General features: G+C 44.0%; 1 protein-coding gene across 1 annotated transcript; it reads left to right on the top strand.

Annotated features, from left to right (window-relative positions):
* Window positions 1-469: 469 nt before the first annotated feature.
* On the top strand, window positions 470-19,350 carry IL13RA1 (interleukin 13 receptor subunit alpha 1). The gene is made up of 10 exons (XM_015416266.1): window positions 470-536; window positions 1,157-1,239; window positions 5,777-5,918; window positions 10,316-10,436; window positions 11,611-11,786; window positions 12,832-12,962; window positions 15,614-15,731; window positions 17,399-17,489; window positions 18,041-18,116; window positions 18,468-19,350. The coding sequence occupies exons 1-10, from the start codon at window positions 485-487 to the stop codon at window positions 18,546-18,548; spliced, it is 1,071 nt and encodes a 356-aa protein (XP_015271752.1). The 5' UTR covers window positions 470-484; the 3' UTR covers window positions 18,549-19,350.
* The last annotated feature ends 902 nt before the right edge of the window (window positions 19,351-20,252 follow it).

The following is a 20,252-nucleotide window of genomic DNA, read 5'->3' as shown; positions in this document are numbered from 1 at the left end:
CCACCCCCTATAGATGGGTGGTGGCCGAACGCGCGTAAGTCACGCGGCCATTAAACAGGCAAAAAAATATATATGCGGGGCGTGGGTTGCTTGGTGTTCCCCCTTCACTTACAGTATGTTTCCCCTCCGTTCTTGTGGGGGTTGGTGTGCGTGTTGAATCTGTTCCTTATCTCAACAAAACAGCCTTTTCGGTATCCTTTTAACTCTCTCTTTTTAAAGCGCGCAAATAAAGTTGCCCAAAGGGGGGGACGGGGGACGTCGCGAGAGGAAGCTCCTTGGTCGTTCCCAACCAACTGGGGCATGTTGCTTCCTGAACGCGAGACGCCTCGGAGAAACGAATGGGAGCGAAGTCAACGCGGAGGCCCCAGCCGTCACGCCCCTGTTTTTGCAAGCGGCGGGGCGGGCTCTGATGACAATAGTCCTTCCCGTCTAAGCCGGCCCTCCAGACGATCAGAAGTGAAGGGAGGGACGGAACGGAGCGTCTATGGAGGCCCGGGAGTTGCTGCTCATCGCTTTCGCCGGGGCTGTCATCCGAGGTGAAGAGTAACGGAGGTTTGAGCAGGAGAGGGGAGGCGAGAGTTACCACCGGGATTGGGGGGTGTTAGAGGAGAAGGCAGTTGTGTCCCCCGCAAGGGGCAGCGAGGGGGAATTGTGGTCCCGTGGACGTGGGGACTGGGGCAACTTTGAATTTAACGTGGTCGGTTGTGTGTTAGCACGGCTGCACTAACCGCGGTCTGAGTTTAGGCTTGTCTACTCCGAAGTAATCCCACTGGTGTTTATTCCCGGGATAATGGTGTTATAAACTCGAAGATGATGCCCTTTACAAGACTTTTTAAAAAAAGGAAAATCCTACATAGCCTAGGTATATTTAATGAATCTAGCCAATCTTGTATTTGGGGGGGGGGGAGAAAAGCAAACGCAGATATTCAATATATGAATCTGGTAGACCTTTAGAAAGATTTGGTTGACTCGACTCAGACAAAACAAAAGCAGGAGCAGTGACTGGAGGATGTCTTAACTTCCTGCCTTTTCATCATCAGTTATTGGGTGGAGGGGATTTGTTTTATTTATTTCCTTAATCAAGATGCTTAGGTAGGATTCCTACTGCTGGCATTCCTCTTGTTAACATGTTATTAATCACTAATATCTATTATAGAGTGTCTGCCGTATAATGTGACTTACCATATCGATGAAAAGAGCTGCAGCGGCACAGATGCCACAGACTTCAGTGAAGATTTAGTAAGTGAACTTTTAGTAAAATCCCTAGTCCTTTGGATTCCATCATTCCCTAGCTAATAGTATAAATAAATTAAAAAATTTCAATACAGGTACAGCAATTCTTATGAAATTGAGGACTTTGGTAGTCACCTTATTTTTCCCTTCCCTTCTTCCCACCTCCCCTCCTTCCATTCCATCGACAGTATGCTCCTTGAAGCAGAGCAGCTCCAGAGATTCCTGGATGACACATTGGCACTGGACCCATTCCAGTCTGGTTTCCATCCTGGCCATGGGACAGAGATGGCTTTGGTTTCCCTCACAGATGATCTCCGCAAACAGCTGGATTGGGGCGGGTTGACATTGCTGCTATTGCTTGATCTTACAGCAGCGTTCGACATGGTCAGTCACAGTCTCTTGACCCACCACCTCCCTGACACAGGAGTTCATGGGGTAGTCTTGAAATGGCTTACCTCATTTCTCCAAGGTCAGGGACGGAGGGTGGCCCTGGTAGACAGGGTGTCAACTAGGTACCCATTAGTATGATGGGTTCCTCTGGGGGCAATCCTCTCTCCAATGTTGTTTAACATCTACATGTGCCCTCTCACCCAACTGGTGCGGAGTTTCAGGCTTGGATGCCACCAATACGCTGATGACACCAAGCTATAGCTGTTGATGGGTGACTGGCCAGATACCACTCCAGTAAATTTGGCTGAGGGGCTGGAGGCTGTAGTGAGATGGTTGAAACAGAGCTGGCTGAGACTGAGTCTTGCTAAGATGGCGGTTCTGTGGCTGGGTAGGGAGGACACAGGTCTGGGGTGCCAACTCCTGGCTCTTAATGGTGTGCCCTTAACACCGGTACCAACTGTCAGGAGCCTGGGTGTGGTTCCAGATATCTTCCTATCAATGGAGGCCCAGATCACAAATGTTGCAAGACTGGTGTTTTTCCAGCTTCACCAGGCCAGGCAACTGACCCTTTACCTGTCCCACCTTGACCTAGACACAATAATCCATGCTATAGTCACCTCCAGATTAGCTACGCAGGGCTGCCCTTGAGACTGACCCAGAAACGCCAACTGGTCCAGAATGTGGCAGCGTGGGTCCTTACGGGGACCCCGCGAATGGGACACATTCAACCTGTGTTGTGTGAGCTGTATTGGCTTTGGGTGGAGTTCTGGGTCAGGTTCAAGGTTTTGTTGTTAACCATTAAGACCCTAAATGGTCTGGGAGCCACATACCTTTGGGATCACACCTCCTTGTATACCCCCCCCCAAGAGCATTGTGCTCAGCAGATAAGAACTTACTGGTGGTCCATGGCCTGAGAGATATCTGACTGTCCTCAACCAGAGCTAGGGCATTCTCTGTCCTGGCTCCAACCTGATGGAACTCCCTGCCAAATAACATCCATGCCTTGAGGGATTTAATGCAATTCTGCAGGGCCTGTAAGGCAGAGATGTTCTGCCAGGTGTTTGGTTGAGGACAGCGACAGTTTCCATCTGCCTGGTACTCCTGTTCCTCCCCCCCCCCGGAAGTCTTTAGTGCCATCTGCTTAGGCCAAATACTGTGGATTTAATATATGACTGTCTCTTATTGGTGTACACCACCCTGAGCCCTGTCCCACAGGGGAGGGCAATTTAAAAGACTAATTTAATAAATAAATAAGGAAGTGGTGGTGAAATAAGGGTCAAGAAAAATGACTCTGCAGAATCTGGAAGTCTCAGTTTAATTTTACCTGCTACCACCATCTCTCCCCACAGCCAGGAAAAGAGGTTAAATTGGGCTCACCATGTGACATCAAAGCCAGAGGTTTTATTGGCCAGACAGTGAGTTTTATTGGCCAAACAGTCTTGTGGTACACATGTTAACAGAATCCCATCTATTGATTTGGCTGATTAATATAGAGGGGGGAAATTCTATAATTGGCTTTAGTTTTGATGATTTGGTACTTTGTCTGAGCAGAAAGCTTTTGCCTTACTCAAACAAAGACTCCTCGATATAGAGGTGCAAGATCTGGGAAGACTTGCGCACAGACATTGCTCTTCCTTGAGTATGGAACTCTCTTTCAGCCACATTTCCTCAGGATATCTGGCAAGACTAATTCAGCCCCATCTTCGTAGGCTTTCATGCTAGCTCAGTTCGACATCCTTCCCTCAGCTGTTTTATTGGGAAGGTTCAAGAAAATTCCTTATAAAGATAGATTGTGCCCATGTGGGATGGGGGAAATTGAATCTATTAGACATTTGCTTTTGTACTGTAAATTCCACTATGACATCCGTGTTGCTTATGTTGAACCTGTGTTGGACCCCCTTTTGGGCCAACCTGATGAGTATAAAATTATTTGTTTATTGTCTTCACATAATATAGAAATTCTTGAACCTGTAGCAAATTTATTTTATGAGGTATCTAGGAGGAGAGGCTCATATTAAGGCAATTCGGAATGTGATACCACCCCCCTGGCCTATCTTGAGGCTCTATGCTGTACATTGTATTTGATATTTTATGCCAATACAGGTTTTGTATTTGTATTTGAGTTGCTCACACATGCAGAGCCAGTTTGGTGTAGTGGTTAAGAGTACGGACTCTAATCAGGTAGAGCCAGGTTTGATTCCCCATTCGTCCACATGCAGCTGCTGGTGTGACCTTGGGTGAGTTATAAATTCTTTCAGAGCTGTTCTCTCAAGAGCAGTTCTTGAAAGAGCTCTCTCAGCCCCACCTACCTCGCAGGCAATGCTCCCTCTAAGCTGTGGAGTCTTCTGAGCAAAAACTCTACTTCGTGAGCTACTGGCATTAAAAGGTGTGGGCAAGTGATATGGCTATTGCATAAATTAGTTTGCTCTGGAGCCATCCTCCCTGAGGTAAGACAAAAATGTGTGAGCCGGAGGCTAAAAAACTGTGAGCTAGCTCACACTGACTCAGCTTAGAGGGAACACTGCTCACAGGGTGTCTGTTGTGGGGAGGGGAAGGGAACGGGGATTGTAAGCCGCTCTGAGACTCCTTTGGGTAGAGAAGGGCAGGGTATAAATCCCGTCTCTTCTTCTTCACCACAGGGCATCCTGGGCAGCTGCTGTGAGCCTTGTATTGGGGAGAGTTTGCTGGAAGCCCCACCCTCCAGCTAACTGCCCCATCTGCTGCCTGGAAGCCCCCATTGCGGCAGTCCTTGCTGATTTCCCCCACTGCCCCAAGTCTCAGGCGGCACGGGTGGAGGGTGGTGGGGACAATCAACTGAGGGGTGGTCAAGGGACCCCCACCACCATCAAGCTGATCACCCTCATGCTGAGTGATTCTGGGGCCTGATCCTTGGGTTTTTCCCAGGGCCCCAGAATTACTACGACCTCCCCTTCACATGTGCTTGTCTATGACGTGATGTCTTATCTCAGCACTTAACAATAACAAAACCACAGCATGTAGAATCTGGCTATATACATTGTAAACAGTGTCACAGAATTAAGTGTAAGATACAAAATTGAGTATCAGTAATATCATACAACATGCAGTAAGAAATCAGTATAGTGTACATACTCTTTAAATATAACTAATATCATAAACATGCAGTAGCAACGTACAATCGTATAATTAGTTCCAACATTCCACCGTTTTCCACCATATGAATAAATCATATCATTTTCAACTACCAGCTCTGAACAGGTAAGTCCATATATATGCTTCTCTCTATCTCACTGGTTAAAGGAAACTTCCAATTGTGATTCTACATATAGCCATCTCCATTTCAACAAACTCTTTATCAAGAATCACTCCTCTCTCGGGTGGCAACCTGCAAGTTATGCCAAATGCTTTGTTTAAACTGTCTCTAGTCGTATCACTGCCTAAAAGTGGGCAATGATTCTAATCAACAGTCCTGTGGAATGCATATCTCTTGCTTCTTATCTTTCCAGTCAGGATATAGCATCCTCAACCTCATGCTCTATCTGGTAAGTTTGGTATGTTACAGTCAGGGCTCTAGTCGGGGGGGAGCTCTCAGGTACGGAGCTCCGGAAGAGAACCTCTAGGGGGCGGGGCGGTCACGTGGTGAAGCCCCGCCCCCTTCTTTACCCCGCCCTCTGCTTCGATCCTCATTCCGTTTGGGAATGAGGATGAAGCAGGAGGGTAAGTAGCCGGGCCTTCTGACACACTTCCGGTGATGTCAGGGGGTGTGGCCTTCTGTCACTTCCGGTGATGTCAGGGGGCGTGGCATATGCAAATAATTTATGCTAATGAGTTATGCTAATGAGCTCCGGCAGCTCTTTTTCTACAACAAGACCCCTGGTTACAGTTTATATGGTTTGTATGTTACACTTGATCCTGTGACATTATTTATAATATATATAGCCAGATTTTACACAGTATGGTTTTGTTACAGTTGAGTGTTACCACTGTGATCCTTGTGAGTATTAGGTTATCTCAGCACTTGGCAACTGAATATATAAATTGTCTCCAGAGTGTGAGGTTGCAACCAGTGAGATTAACATTCTGTTGATACTAGTTCTTCATGAGAGTTCACTATAAAATTTTCCCATGTAGCTTTCCAAGGGAATATTGAGATTAATACAATTTTTCATCCTAGGAACGATGCTTAAAAAACACTTATTGGGAAGAGAATGTGGCTCTGGGTGAAAAAATTGCTTTTGATGTTGAAACCTCCTGCCAGAAAAATTGTGAGGATGTATCAGCCAGGAATTATGATGTTGTACATCATGTACAATATGGTAAGTCTTTAGATATGCCTTGAGTATGATACCAGTATTTCTCCAAAGGTTTAAGAAAATATCTTTTAACGTCTGCTGATTTGCATCTGCCCAGCTGTTATATCCAGCGTTCTGCACTTTTCTCTGCTCAGTTTCCTCCATAAGTCTCTGCACTATACCCTTTCATCTCCAGCAAGAGTGTATGCGTGGCTACAAATGTGGGTTTGTTACCACATAATTTGGGTGCGTTCAGACGGGGCATTTGCAACGGAATAGGTGCCGGTTGGAATCGGTGTACTTACCGGCATTCACACGTTCACACGCCTTCCATCCCTAACCATTGCAAAGAGCTTTACACCGTTGTATTCTGCCACTAGGTCCCCAAATGGTGGTATCCTGAGTACAATGGATGTAATCGCTTTAACCCCCCCCCCCGTCTGATCGCTCTCCACCGTTGCAGAGCCACTTCCGTTCGGAAGCCTCAGGCCTCCGATTTTCGCCCACCATTTTTTTAAAGGTCGGCAATATGCGCTTGGGCAAAGCTTCGCCCTGGCATTTGTTTTTTTTGTTTTTTTTTAAAAGGTCCTTAGTTTAACGTTTTGGAGGAGTCCGGGACTTCAGGGAGGCCAGTTTGGTATTTAAACTTTAAAGGTAAGTCCTTACCTTTAAAGTTTAAATGTAAGACGGGGTTTTTTGCGCATGCGCAAAGATCGCCATTCTGTGGATGGCTGCCTATGCGCATGCTCAAACTGAGTTTTTTTAAAAAAAGAAAAAAACGCCGACGCCCGCTGCATGTGACCGGGCATACAGTGATGGGATCCGCAGACAGGAGGTAAGTGTGATCGCGTTTCAGCCAGCATAAACTGCAACGGTTCCAACCGGAGCAGTTTATGCCGGCTGAAACGGCGCGTCTGAACGCACCCTAAGGGTCTTAAGTTACCACCCTGTCAGTAAGCCCTAGTAGGGTTGTCATTCAGGCTTTGGGAGACTACAGAAATTGTTATTGGGGCTATTACCAGTAAGATGTGCAAAATTCCAATGCCTCACCAGCCTGCTGCTATTTTAGATGCAGCTCCCTGGGAATTTCCACTACCCACATGTCACTGACACAACTAACAGTTGTATGATAGCATAAGTGAGTTCAGACATTTCTCACACTACCTGTTGAGCTGCGTTAGGCCAAGACTCCCCCCCCCTCTTTCTCAGACAACCATGCGCCTAAGGAAGCCAGAAGAGCTGCCTGGCCCTGACCAGTTCCAGATGGTAATAAACTTGTGTGGTTTTTCCACTGCTGCTGTGACTGCCAATACAACACAGCAGCAATGGGGCTTCATATGGCAGGTTTTGCTGCATGTTCCCTGCCCTAGTCCCTCAAGAGTGGCTACCCTCCAACTCTGTACCAACACATGTTTTTTTTTAATGATTATTTGACATTTCATTATAGTAATATAGCAGTTCAACAATATGTCTAACAGGTTCTCTGAATTCCCAGTTCTCCCCCTCAAGTCTCTAGCCTGTTTCATTGTGGTGATATAAAGGGAAAGGCACATGTCCATAATAAAAGGGGTAAGAGACTTACTTTTTGTTTATGAAAGCTGGGGATGCAGAGACCCTGATTGTTATAAAGCTATAATGAGATGGCAGCTTTCCTATCCTCATGGTTGCCACCCCAGCTATACAGCAGTCTTTCCCAAAGCATCACAGCAAAGCACAAAAGACAGGGGAAAACCCAGAGGCACATGGAAGTGACACAGTGCTGTGGGGAAGCAGGGGGAAACCTGCTTCTTAATAGCATCCAAGCTGGGGTAAACGATCTTACGTGATCTTGCAACCCACACAGGGTTAAATCCAACTACTCCCACTTACTAGGGTGAAAGAAGCCTCACTCTGGCAGAAGGGTAAACATTGGATACGACCCAATTAATTAATGGATTAATTAATCCATTAATACTCTAAAGGAAGGGGAGAGTCAAGGCCAGGGCTGAGGACCTTTCTTTGCATTTAAAAAGTTTTGGAGGAAATGCGGGATTAAAAAAAAATTAAATCAGTAGAATAAAACGTTAAAAAAAACCTGAAAAAATATTTATTTTATTTATTTCATTAGATTTTTACCCCGCCCTCCCAGCAAAGCCAGCTCAGGGCGGCTGACATAAAAATATAAACAATACAATATAATAACACAATATACAATATAAGATCACCCTAAAAACCACTGGGCCATAGCAAAATCACAACACGTTTTAGATTTCAGAGCTGGCAAAATATACCCTTAAATTGTTTGGATTATGTCTAGTGAATGCTCTTCATGCCAGAAGAGACCACATAGAGCAGAGGTGTCAAACTCATTTGTTACAAAGGCTGGATCTGACATAAATGGGACATTGTGGGGCCAGGCCATGCGTGTCATAAAATGTAATGCCAGGTAGCAGAGATATAAACTTCATAAAAGGTAGAAACACAATTAAAGATAATATTTTTTTACTTAAAATACAAATATGCTTAAAACTTTTGCAATATTTTGTTTATTTAACAGTCTTTGATAACTGACACCTCTCAAACCTACCTCCCCTAAAAAAGATGCCTGCCTAAAATGGAAAGATGGGGGAATAGTGGGGTTTAGCAATGCAGTTTTTAAAATAAAACATCAAAAAAAATCATAAGGGTCACAGCAGAAACTAAAAATATAAAATGCTCTGAGCCTATGAATATAAAATGGCTGTGCATTGTAAGCATCTCCCGTCCCCCATATATATGGAGAGTGACAGTGGCTCTCCAGTGTAATGTCCCCCTTTGGCTGTGGGTTCCCAGGTTAAAGTACTCACTCAGGCACCCATTCTGAGGTCTATTCAGCAGAGACAAACTGGCTCAAAACATCAACCCTGTATTTGCAAGGAGACAACTCCATCAAACAACAGCTTCAACTTTACAAACACTGGAAAATGAAACTTCTTGAGCTCCAGTCAATTGAAATACATTGCAGCACAGACAAAGTTGCAAAGAAACTGTGGAATCGATTTCCCATTAAGGTCTCTGGGTCCACATAGGCTACTCTAGGACTGGAATGACAGCCACCAGAGTGAAATGACAGTCCCTGGGAGTAGGAGAAGCGTTCTGGGATTGGGATGAGGGCCCCCAGAGTGGAATTCCATTCCCAGAATGCTGCTGCTACTCCCAGGGGTTGTCATTTCACTCTGCGCCCAGTCATTCCAGTCCCAGAACACAGATTCTATTGCTCAGAGACTGTAATTCAACTTTGGGGGCTGCCATTCCAGTCCCAGAACACAAATTCTATTGCTGGAAACAATCCCAGTGTACTCTATCTGGGTGCAGAGACTTTAATGGAAAAAACCATTCCATATTTTCTTTGTAACTTTGCAAGCCCAGAAGAGCTTCCTGCCAAAGCAAAGACAAGACAAGCAAAGACAAGACTGAGGGAGCTGGGAACTTCAGCAGCCTCAAGCTTCAAAGGGTGAGGGCGGGGGGTGGTGGAGCCATGGGCCTGAGTAAAGCCATGGGCAGGCCGCTTCCAGCCTGCAGGCCTTAAATTTGACACCCATGGCATAATGTTATTACTGGTTTTATCATTCTCATTTCCCACACCTGCCACTTCTGGCCACCTTTGACCCCTGCTCCCCACTCACTGTGCGGTTTCATCTTCCCACTTCCTTCCTTGAAAGGAAAAGCAAAACAAATGTGTGCAGATATTTTAATTGGTATGATTTGTCCTTGGTTACAGAATTTTATCAGTACAAGTCCTTTCCATATGTGGTGGAATTGTAGCAAGGCAAAGGAATACTGGAAGATGATAAGTAAAATGTTACAAGAAATTGTGGGAGTTCCTATTCCCCTTAAACCAGAGTTGTGTCTACTTAATATGATTCCAGAGATGTATGGGAAAGTATTTGTTGTTGCATTGTATAACGGCTGTGAGAATTTTATTTGCCAAGTATTGGAAAAAAGGAAAAAATCCCTGAAAAGATAGAGGTCATACAGAAATTATTTGAAATTCCTGAAATGGATAAAATATCATGTACATTAAAGGGGAAAGATGATACATTTTTCGAAGAAAACTGGAAAAAATTGTATAATTGGAAGTTGAAGGTGAAGGGTTAGGAATATGGTTTTGTATATAGAGTTTGGAAGGAAATGAGGCTATATGCTCATCTGTAGTGAAGTGAAGGAATAGCTGTATGTTGGATTTATGTTTGGAAAACCTTAATAAAAATACTGTTAAAAAAAAAAAAGTACAAGTCCTTGCTAGCAACCTGCTGCTATGCTAGAAATCCAATTTCTGGACTTTCAGTCATGTATCGCTACAGACAGGCAGTGCCAAAGGTTCATAAGCTCACTATGGAAGAGAAATGCTTGCAAGGGAGGGAAGGAATCTTACTTTTGATGGTCTTACTTTTCCTTTCCAGGAGCTGCAGGTACCGGAGCCAGAAATGTCACATGCGTTTGGTTGAATAGGAACTACATGAAGTGTTCATGGCGAGCCGGAGAGAAAGCAAGCCCTGACACTTCCTACAGGATGTCCTACTGGTTAGTACTTGAGGATTCTTTTTTGGCTCCAAAATGACTGGGGAATTTTGAGACTGCTCAGGCTTTTTCTCTGTAGTGTAGAGCTGCAAGGGGTTTTAATCCAGTTTATTTGAGTTTTGGAATCCATTGTGAGTGGCACAATGGAAAATGATTAATATAATGTTAAGGATCTTCCCTTTTAAGACAGAAGATTCATTTGGGAGAGTCACAGGGCAAGGGTGATACATTTTAATTACTTTCTGCCACCTTTGCCTGCCAACAGCATTTCCAAAATAATTGCCCGTCACCAGGCATCAAATCTGAGGAAGGAAGACAATTTGGTCTGGTCTCACTCTCCGTGGAGCTGACCCACCTTGTTGCAGTTCATGTTCTGCCTTTTAGAGTGATACAGAAGTTTATTTTTGGAACTTTTCAAACTCCAAGTTTGCCTTTTATTATCCTGATATATTTGGCTTTGTCTCATAAAGGACAAAATCAGGTTCTTTTGCTCAAGTTGCTAGTGAAATTGAACTATTTGTATGCAAAACACCCTTGGCGAAAGTGGGGAATGTTAGATGTTGAATTTTATCCTGAAAAATCTGTTCCTGTCTTTCACCTCTTGGCCATGCTGTTTTCTGCCTCCATCCCTGCAGCTGTAGCATAGCTGTGAGATGTGTAAAGCATTTCTTTGCCTGTGCTCAAAAGTAGTAGGTTACATATGAGTGTTAGGAGTGACCTTTTGCCACCACAAGACTGGCTGGTATCAAGCAATGTGTACCCTGCATGTGTCTGAAGGCCTACTTTTGTGTGTGGAGACTGGGTCACGCTACACTGATTCAACCAGTTTTTCCATGCAGACTGAGAGTACTTCCAGGCATATGATTGAAGGAAACAATCTTACCTGCCTCATACCACATCAGGAAGGGTTTCAACTTGAGGGAGTTTCAGAGTAGTTTGTGATGAGTCGTGGTGTGCTGTCATGGGGGGGGGGGAGTTCTACTGGGCATGCCCAGGCCTTTGGAGGCCACAACCCCAGACTATAAGTATGAATAAAACAGGAGTGCACTCCTTCAGTTTAGCTGCGTTGCACCTTGAGATTTCTCATCTCCTGTGTTTGTTTCTCCCTTGTCTGTTGGCGGCCATTGCTGACCAAGCTTTATCATTTACTGATTTTCTGATGTTGCTTTCCCTCAAGGCTTGACTCTAACGGCGAAGCACAGCCATGCACAAATATCACTCACAGTGGATCTGAGTTTCAGTGTGGTTTTTTATGGATCGTCGGGAATGTTCAGCTTATCACTATTTCAATTCAAGGCAATTCTGGGAACATTCAACCCATCTGCTGGCTTTCACGTTCAATAAATTGTTTAGGTTGGTTTGATTTTTTTAAAATTATTGATTTGGTCTTAGTCCACTCTGTGCCACACATTTGGAATAGGGAACGATGCTGAAACTTGCTCAGATAATTAAAATGGAACTGATCCTCCCTACGTCTAATAAAAGCCATGCGTTACTTCTCAAAGATGCCAAGGCTCAAGCCTTGGCTGTTCTCCACAAGGAAGGAATTTGGGGTGGGGGGGTGGAGGAGAGTGACATTGAACATGCCTGTCCACATGTCTTTGCAGTCTCAGCTCTGCACATGGGAGGTGGACTGAAGAGGCTGTTCCTGATTGATCTTAGAGGTCGTAATGGAACATAGGCGTGGAGGATGCCTCTCACGACATGATACCCTTTCCCCTAGTGTGAGGGAGCAGCTGAGATAGTCATCCATGCTATGGGGGGAGGGAGAGCAACCCAGGTTTGGATGAGATTGAGTGAGGGGAGGCCCTGTGTTTCAGGGGAGAGGCAGAGATAAGATTTCTTGCCGGGGCTGCTGCTCTGAGGGCACAGCATCCTAATGACCACAGAAAGCACTACCAAGCCTCTAGCATGCACAGGCTGTGGCAAAGAAGAAGGGTGCTGTGTTGTGGCTGAGGAGGGGAGAGTGAGTTGATGTGGGTCCCTGTACGAGCAGATAGGGCTGAGAGGGGGGTTCTAATGACCACAGAAAGCACTACCAAGCCTCTAGCATGCACAGGCTGTGGCAAAGAAGAAGGGTGCTGTGTTGTGGCTGAGGAGGGGAGAGTGAGTTGATGTGGGTCCCTGTACGAGCAGATAGGGCTGAGAGGGGGGGTTCTAATTCTCTCTTTCCTAAAACCAGTTGCTTTGGGATCAGTGAATTCAGCAGAGCTCCGCGGGGCTGCTTCCTCCCCTGTGACTTTATTGTGTTTTGAATGGGAAAGATGCCTCTTAGAGAATATTTGATTCGTGTTTTATTTTAAAGCTTACAAATAGCGTTAATGTTATGTTGGTGTTTTTTTAAAAAAAGAAGAAGCTGGACTTCATTATTTCCCCCCCTTGGTGTTTGATATTTCAGTAAAATTAGATCCTCCAGTCCTCTCACTCCACTCAAAGAATGGCAGTGAAGTAGTTCTACGATGGACTAAGCCAGTCAATTTATATAGGTTGAATTATGAAGTAGAAGTTGATCACGAACACAAACATAGGGTAAGTGGCTATTTTGATTAATTTACAGTTAAACTAGTTACAGTGTTTCAGTGATTGTTGGTGTGCACTGGAAAGAAACTACATGCCTTTGTAAAAAAAAAAACCTCTTTAATTTTTAACTTCCATAATAATGTAGCATTCATTACCTGGCCATCCATTAAGAGGAATACCACTATTGCAGCTTAAATATCAGGACAAGCATGAGCCAAAGCTTTCCTCTGCAGGGGCATCCCAGTAAGCCGGGGATTTCCTATTCACTTCCAAGGCCATGAACACCATCTTGTATGGAGGGAGATGCTTATGCAGAATTGTGTGCAGCACTGATGCATATGGGAGACCCTGGTTCTCCAAGCTCTGACTACATCAGCTCTGGCCTGTGAAACTTTATGCTGGACTAAACTTGAATAGTCTTAAAGGTGCCAATTGATTCCTGTTGTACTTTGCTACAACAGACTGAATGGCCACCCTTCTGAAATCAAGCTGTACACACGTGTGGTGGGCTTCCTACTCACATGAGCATGTTACCATCAACTTCGTTTTGGGCATTGGGTTATTTTCAAACTGATTGAAATGAATGGTCTGGAAGCTTCTGGTGCTGTACCATTGTTTGTGCAGGTGTGGGCATGGTTCATACCTGGTTGGGAGACCACCTGTAAGCCGTACCAAGCCTTTCAAAGAAGAGCAGAATATAAGCATGAGAACAATATTGTCCTAGGAGTGTTCTTTTGTCAGTTTTCACATGTGCTGATGTCTCACTTTAAAGCATGCTAAAATGTTCTTCATACTGGATTATCAGGATGGGACAACCAGTTAAAATGAATTAAATATTGGGATTTCAAAGCCTGCTTAGGAATCAGGAGAGCTGTCTTATCTGTCTTTCCAAACATGACATATTGTTGCTTGGTGGTGCTGGTACTTTCTAACATCTGGTGCATGCATGTGTCAGAACCCACAGCCAACAACGTAGTAGGAAAGGTAATACTTTATTGAAGAGCTATAGATGCATTAACATAGGCACTGTTAAGAATGGCAGCTGCCCCTTGGGCATAATAGGATATAGGGTATTCGTATGCACACACACCCCACTGCACTGGCCAATTAGGCGCCCTCCCGCGCGCGGGATAAAGCTTGCAAACCGTTGCTAGCTGAAGCTGGGAACTCGCACTCTCCCATGGCTCCCTGGAAAAGGCAGACACCACAACTCCCACCTGCACATCTTTACAGATAAGCGTTTCAGCGCGAAGCACAGAAAGGAATGCAAGAGCAATTACACTGACACTGCCTGACCATCCCAACCCCCATGGCAGCATAGCTGACAGCATGACGCTGATCACTAAAAACATTCTCCCTGTGCCAGTGCTCTTGTGCTATGAAAGATAGCATTATTTCTTTATTTAAACATTTATTAACTGCCTTTCTTTATGGAGCTCGAGGCAGCTTACAACATAGATATATTTAAACTCACAATTCATGACTGTTACTAAACTTAACCAAATGGCAGTCCTAAATCAAACCATCTTCAGCTGCCTCCTAAAGATCGAAAGTGGTTCACCATGTCGTTGGTCACCATCCTGGGATGAGGGTCCACATCCCTACTGGAAACTTCTGTACAGCAAATCGCCCTGTACGATACATTCCAGAGTAGCAGCTGTGTTGGTCTATTGTTGCAAAACTTAAAAAAAGAATCTTGTGGCACCCTTAAAGAATTTAAAACTGAGGCGAGGAGAAAAATGTAAGCTGCTTTGGGTCCCCATTGGGCTGAAAGGTGGGAGATAGATAGATAAATAAATAAATGTGGCAGAAGCTTTTAGAATCATAGGGTTGGAAGGGGCCATACAGACCATCTAGTCCAACCCCCTACCCAATGCAGGACCAGCCTGAAGCATCTCTGACAAATACTCATCCAGCCTCTTCTTGAAAGCTGCCAGTGAAGAGGAGCTTACCACCTCCCTAGGCAGCTGATTCCACCTTTGAACCACTCTGACTGTGAAAAAGTTTTCCCTAATATCTAGCCGATACCTTTCTGCATGTAATTTAAACCCGTTGCTACGGGTCCTATCCTCTGCTGCCAACTGGAACAGCTTGTTGTCCTCCTCCAAATGACATCCTTTCAAATATTTAAAGAGAGCAATCATGTCCCCCCTCAATCTCCTCTTCTCCAAACTAAACATTCCCAAGACCCTTAGCCTTTCCTCGTACGGCACAGTCTCCAGATCCCTGATCATCCTTGTCGCTCTCTTCTGCACCCTCTCAATTTTGTCCACATCCTTTTTGAAGCGAGGCCTCCAGAACTGCACAAAGTACTCAAGGTGCGGCCTGACCAAGGCAGTATACAGAGGTGCTATGACCTCCTGCGGTTTCGATGCTGTGGCCCTTTTGATACAACCCAAGACTGAATTTGCTTTTTTGTCACTTTCAACAGACATATGTCCTTAGTTGGCAGGTGGTAGAACCAGAAATGCAAGAGGTCTAATCTGTAACATTACTCCACAATGCACGGTTGCTTATAAAAGAAACACAGTGCCATTTGCAGCAGTAATATCACTTGTTTTTAATATACCTTTTTAAAAGACCCAGAATGTTTTAAACTTACAGAATGTTCATAGGCCAGGCAAAGACTTTCAACATGTGGATGTCTTTTCCTTTTTAAGCCCTCAGTGGATGCTGACAGTGCAACAATCCAAGTCAAGCCTGATGTGCCGCACACTTTCCGAGTGAGAGTCAAGTCAACAGCTGGACACTGGAGTGAGTGGAGCAATACAGTTGAAGGTGAGAAGCATCTACTGTTCCACTGTTGTGTGTTTTCCTGCATTCTCATACAGGGGCCTTATATGTCTCGATCCAGAAAGTATTTCCATTTTGAGTCTCCATGACAGTTGTGGGCTCTTTGTATTTATACACTCCCAAGTGCCATATGGTCTGAATGTCCTTTATTTTCAAAAGAAACTTGCAGAGGGAGGATACTGTTTCTCTTTTACAGATGGGGGTATTTTTCTTCATGGGTGATGATTTGGACAGATGTAGCTTCCAGAATGTTTCCTACATTAATGTAATTGGGGGGGGGGGTTAAAATAGCCTACTGATCTTGCCACAGTTCTGGGGGAGGACCTAGGGTTATGTCTTGTATTCAAGAGGGTTCAGATTAGGGACATGCAGATTCCAGCTCCAGATATCAGGGAGCCGAAAAATATCAGTATTCCCAGGTTCCCAGGTTCCTAATACTCAGGAATACAGGTTCCTAGTATTCAGATTGGGGTTTGTTTGGGTTTTTTTGGGGGGGGGATTCTAATATTTTTTGGCTCCGTTATTCCCAATGGGGAATCTTTACAGGAGGCTGGAGAAGCTGTTGGCTGCTGTCACCAGAATTTCAGCAAAGCTGCTGGTGCCTGTCCTATACATAACTCCTGAATGAGGTGCCCCCAGCCATCCTTCATTGGTTCCTATAGGGAAAAAAATATAAAACACAAGAATCGCCAAGCTACGCAGAACAGGAAAACTGTTGCAAGCCTAGCAAATGTAAAATCAGAGAATCCAGCCAGTATACAGCCCTGGACTCTAGAGCAATGTAAAACCCAAGAACCTATGTTAATGCACAACCCAAGAATATAATGTGAAACCTAAGAATCCACTGCAAAAAGCAAACCTGACACAAAGCAACTCAAGCAAAGAACACAGCTTTGCAAACTCTACAAAAACAATTTACAAGGGCATAACCTAACACAAATCAACCTTGCAACCCAATACCAAGCCCGAGAAGACACAGACACTCCTGGGGGGGGGGAAAAACAGAACAGAAAAAACAGTCCTGGCAGTCTTCAAATGCTGCCGATACGCTTGGTTAATCCCGAATGCTTGTGGGATTTTTTGGGACTCATTTATTGATATCACAGAAAATCCTGGTTACCATTCGGAGACCCGAATATATCCAGAAAATACTGATAAGGCATTTTTTCGGTTATATATTCAGCTTGGTTATATCCGAGCACACATCCCTAGTTCAGATTCAAACCGTGGCATCTCCAGTTCAAAAGATGCTAGATAGCAGGGTTGGGGGGGATTCTGTTTGTGACCTTCACAAACTGCTGTTAGACTGTAGTGACACAGCTAGGAACATGGAGATGCTACAGAGAAAGCCTTTTAAAATTTTATTTATTTATTTTTGGATTTATATCCCGCCCTCCCCGAAGGCCTTCTTTGTATATCACCTGGGGAAATTAGATGAAGCATGAGACTGGCTCCCAAAATTCTTACCAGTTCTGTGTTCTAAACCAGTTCTAAACTCAAATAATCAGCCATCTTTCCTCCATTATCTACATGTGTCTTAAGGATATAACAGGGGAAAATAACATTTGGCTTTTATTTACCTCCTACAACTGTTCCATTTGAAAGCTGCAGTTTGGTGCCTAACTGCTTGTTGTTGCTTATCTTTTTTCCAGATGGTAGAACTTCCAAGTCTCTTCTTTTGTTAGTTTTAATTCCTTTATGTGTGGCTCTGCTGTTGGTCATTCTACTAATTTACTTGAAGAGGTGAGATAAACTTTAACATAAATTTTTCTTCTGGTTTGTCTTTTCTGCTGTAGGACCATTTCTGTTTAATCTTTCCTGCTGGGGACTATTTGTGGCTAAGGCTGAGAATTTTTACAAATGGAAATATATATGGAATTATAATTTGCTTCTTGCTTTACTATAGCTCAGTCCCAAACTCAGTTTTTGAAATCCAAATCTGATTAAAATGAGAGTTTATGGCCTATAGAGAGCTGAGCAAAATGTTTTTGGATAGCAAGATCAAACTGGGTTTTTGCTTTTCACTCTAATGCTCTATAGGTGTGTATCCAGTAGCAGGGGCAAGCTCACATCCATGTCTCACATGTCTGCTTCCTAGAAGCATCTTACTGGCCACTTGGGAGACAGGATGCTGGGGTAAATGAGCCTTTGGTCTGATCTCGCAGGGTTCTTCATAGTCCTGACATGCAACAATCTTACATAAATAAATCCTCAGCACAGCTTTTAAATATTGGTAATCTAATTAAACAAAAAATCTGCTGTTTTAACACACTTTAATATTTTGTTTTATAAAGGATTAAGCTGTGGATTCTTCCAAAAATTCCTGACCCTGAAAAGATTCTGAAGCACATGTTTGAAGAGCAGAATGAAGTGAGTAATACCTGGTTGGTTAGGCTTCTGGCTGGTCTCTCAAAAATTAAACTAAGGTGCTGCTAGTCATTCCTTTTCCATGATTCTGCAAGGAATGTTTTGGTGCATGAAGGGGGGAGACTCATGGAGTGAAATATGCACTGAGAAACATAACTTGGCCCCAGATGCATGTTTCCTGTGTATTTACATATGTACGTCTTCCACCTACCAATTATTGTGCACATTGTAGAAAGACCTACGTTAACGATTGAAAACTTGTCCTGAAATCTGTGAAGTGGCCCCGATAAAGAGGAAGTAGTACAGAGTATTGCATTGTTTTCAGAGGCTTTCATTGCTGTTTTTCATCCCTAGAACCAGCCCACACATGAAACAGCCAATAACGAGGAAACCCATTCATTGATGATTGTGGACCCTGCTGGCAATGAGAAGTGAGGAAACCAAGTTGTGATCCTTGTTAAACGACTTCTGAATGTGAACCTAACATATGAGGCCCAGGAACTGATGCTGCAGCTGCTGAAACATCTCTTGAATATTTCACTCAAAATCCCTTTGCACTAGAAGCATCTTATTGGACTAAGCAGTTCCACTGAACGCAATTACATTAATAGCTTTCCTCGGTTGTCACAGAGTTCTACCTTCCTTTTTGTCATCCTTGCTGTGAATGTCAAGTCTCACATTGCCTTTTGTGAAGCTGCAGGTTTGCTTTGGAGTTTTCCCCCTCATTTTTTTGCTGCTTGAAAAGCATGAATTATCTGGCAGGGCTTGCCTTAGCACCCCGTGGTTCTTGGATTTTGTTGTTCTGAGCCCTCCCCGGGTCTCTTCCATTGTGGCTTTGAGAAAACCAAGACAACTAGGCTAAGTGATGACAGCCCTTATTCCCAGGCTAGAGTCTTTCTTATTGCTGAGATTACTGAAGTATCTCTTTTTGTCACAAACGCATGTATGACGAAATCCCTGCAGGGGTTTATACATACCCTAACTGCATATCTGTGGTTTTTATATATGGGAATGATAAAATGACCCACCTACATGACTCGGACTCATAAGACTGAAAGAGGTCCCAAAATGGTTTGTTACAGGGTAATCTCGTTTTTCAACAGAGCCCCATGTGTGCACAACCCAGTGGATTGGAACCTCTAACCTGAGTATCCCAATCCTTAGCCAGAACATCCTGTAGTCAATGTTCCCTCTAAGGTGTGGAGTCTTGTGAGCAAAAAAATCTACTTTGTGAGCTACTGGCATTAAAGTTGTGAGTGAGCGATGTGGCTACTGCATAAATTAGTTTGCTCTGGAGCCATCCCTTCCTGAGCTAAGACAAAAATGTGTGAGCTGGAGGCTAAAAAATGGTAAGCTAGCTCACATTAACTCGGCTTAGAGGGAACACTGCCTGTAGTGTGTTTTTTAATTGATCTATGGGTAACCTCTTGTCCATTGCAGTAAGCTACATTGTAGCATTTCCTGTTGTGTTGTTAAATTGATCTGTGGGTCAGGCCTTGTCCACTGCAGTAAGCTACATTGTAGCATTGTAGACTTTCTATTATCTGTTAGCTTGGTCTGGGGTTTTTACTATTTTTTTACAAGTTGAAATTTGTGATCTCTGAAGAATAAACAAATATACTTTTTCATAGAAAAGGTTGTATCTTAATTTTTAGGTACCGTTTCCTTTCTTGGAGAGGGCATTTAGAAGGGTCCAGTTTTCAGCATCCTTGCTGGTTTATGAAATTCTGTTTTATTTATGTTTATATTCTGTTTACAAACCCTGGTTTGCAGGCCAGTCAGCAGTTTCTGGCTAAATTTTTACACATGCAGTTACGTCCAAACCTTCACACCGCAGCTTGATACGGCTCCCACTCTGCTTTGTATTTTGTCCAGCTCATAATTCATCCATGCCTCTACTCTTCTGTGTGCCAGTGTGTGTGGGTTTGGAGCAGTTTCACAGCAGCCCACCTGGCTGCTGCTCCCCCTTTTTTTTTAATCTCTGCTCACCAGCCCTTTGCCCCCCGATCTCTGCCTCTCCTCCTCTTCCCTTTTTCTAATTAGCTTATCTTAAGTCTAATGATTGTACACTGCAGGCAGGACTGTACAGGGCTGAATCCTGTTAAAGTGTTTTATGCATAAATACTATTATTATTCCTG

The sequence above is a fragment of the Gekko japonicus genome, unplaced genomic scaffold (genome assembly GCF_001447785.1).
Source record: "Gekko japonicus isolate JY-2015 unplaced genomic scaffold, Gekko_japonicus_V1.1 scaffold603, whole genome shotgun sequence".
NCBI lineage: Eukaryota > Metazoa > Chordata > Lepidosauria > Squamata > Gekkonidae > Gekko > Gekko japonicus.
This window is presented reverse-complemented; position numbering and strand designations above follow the sequence as displayed.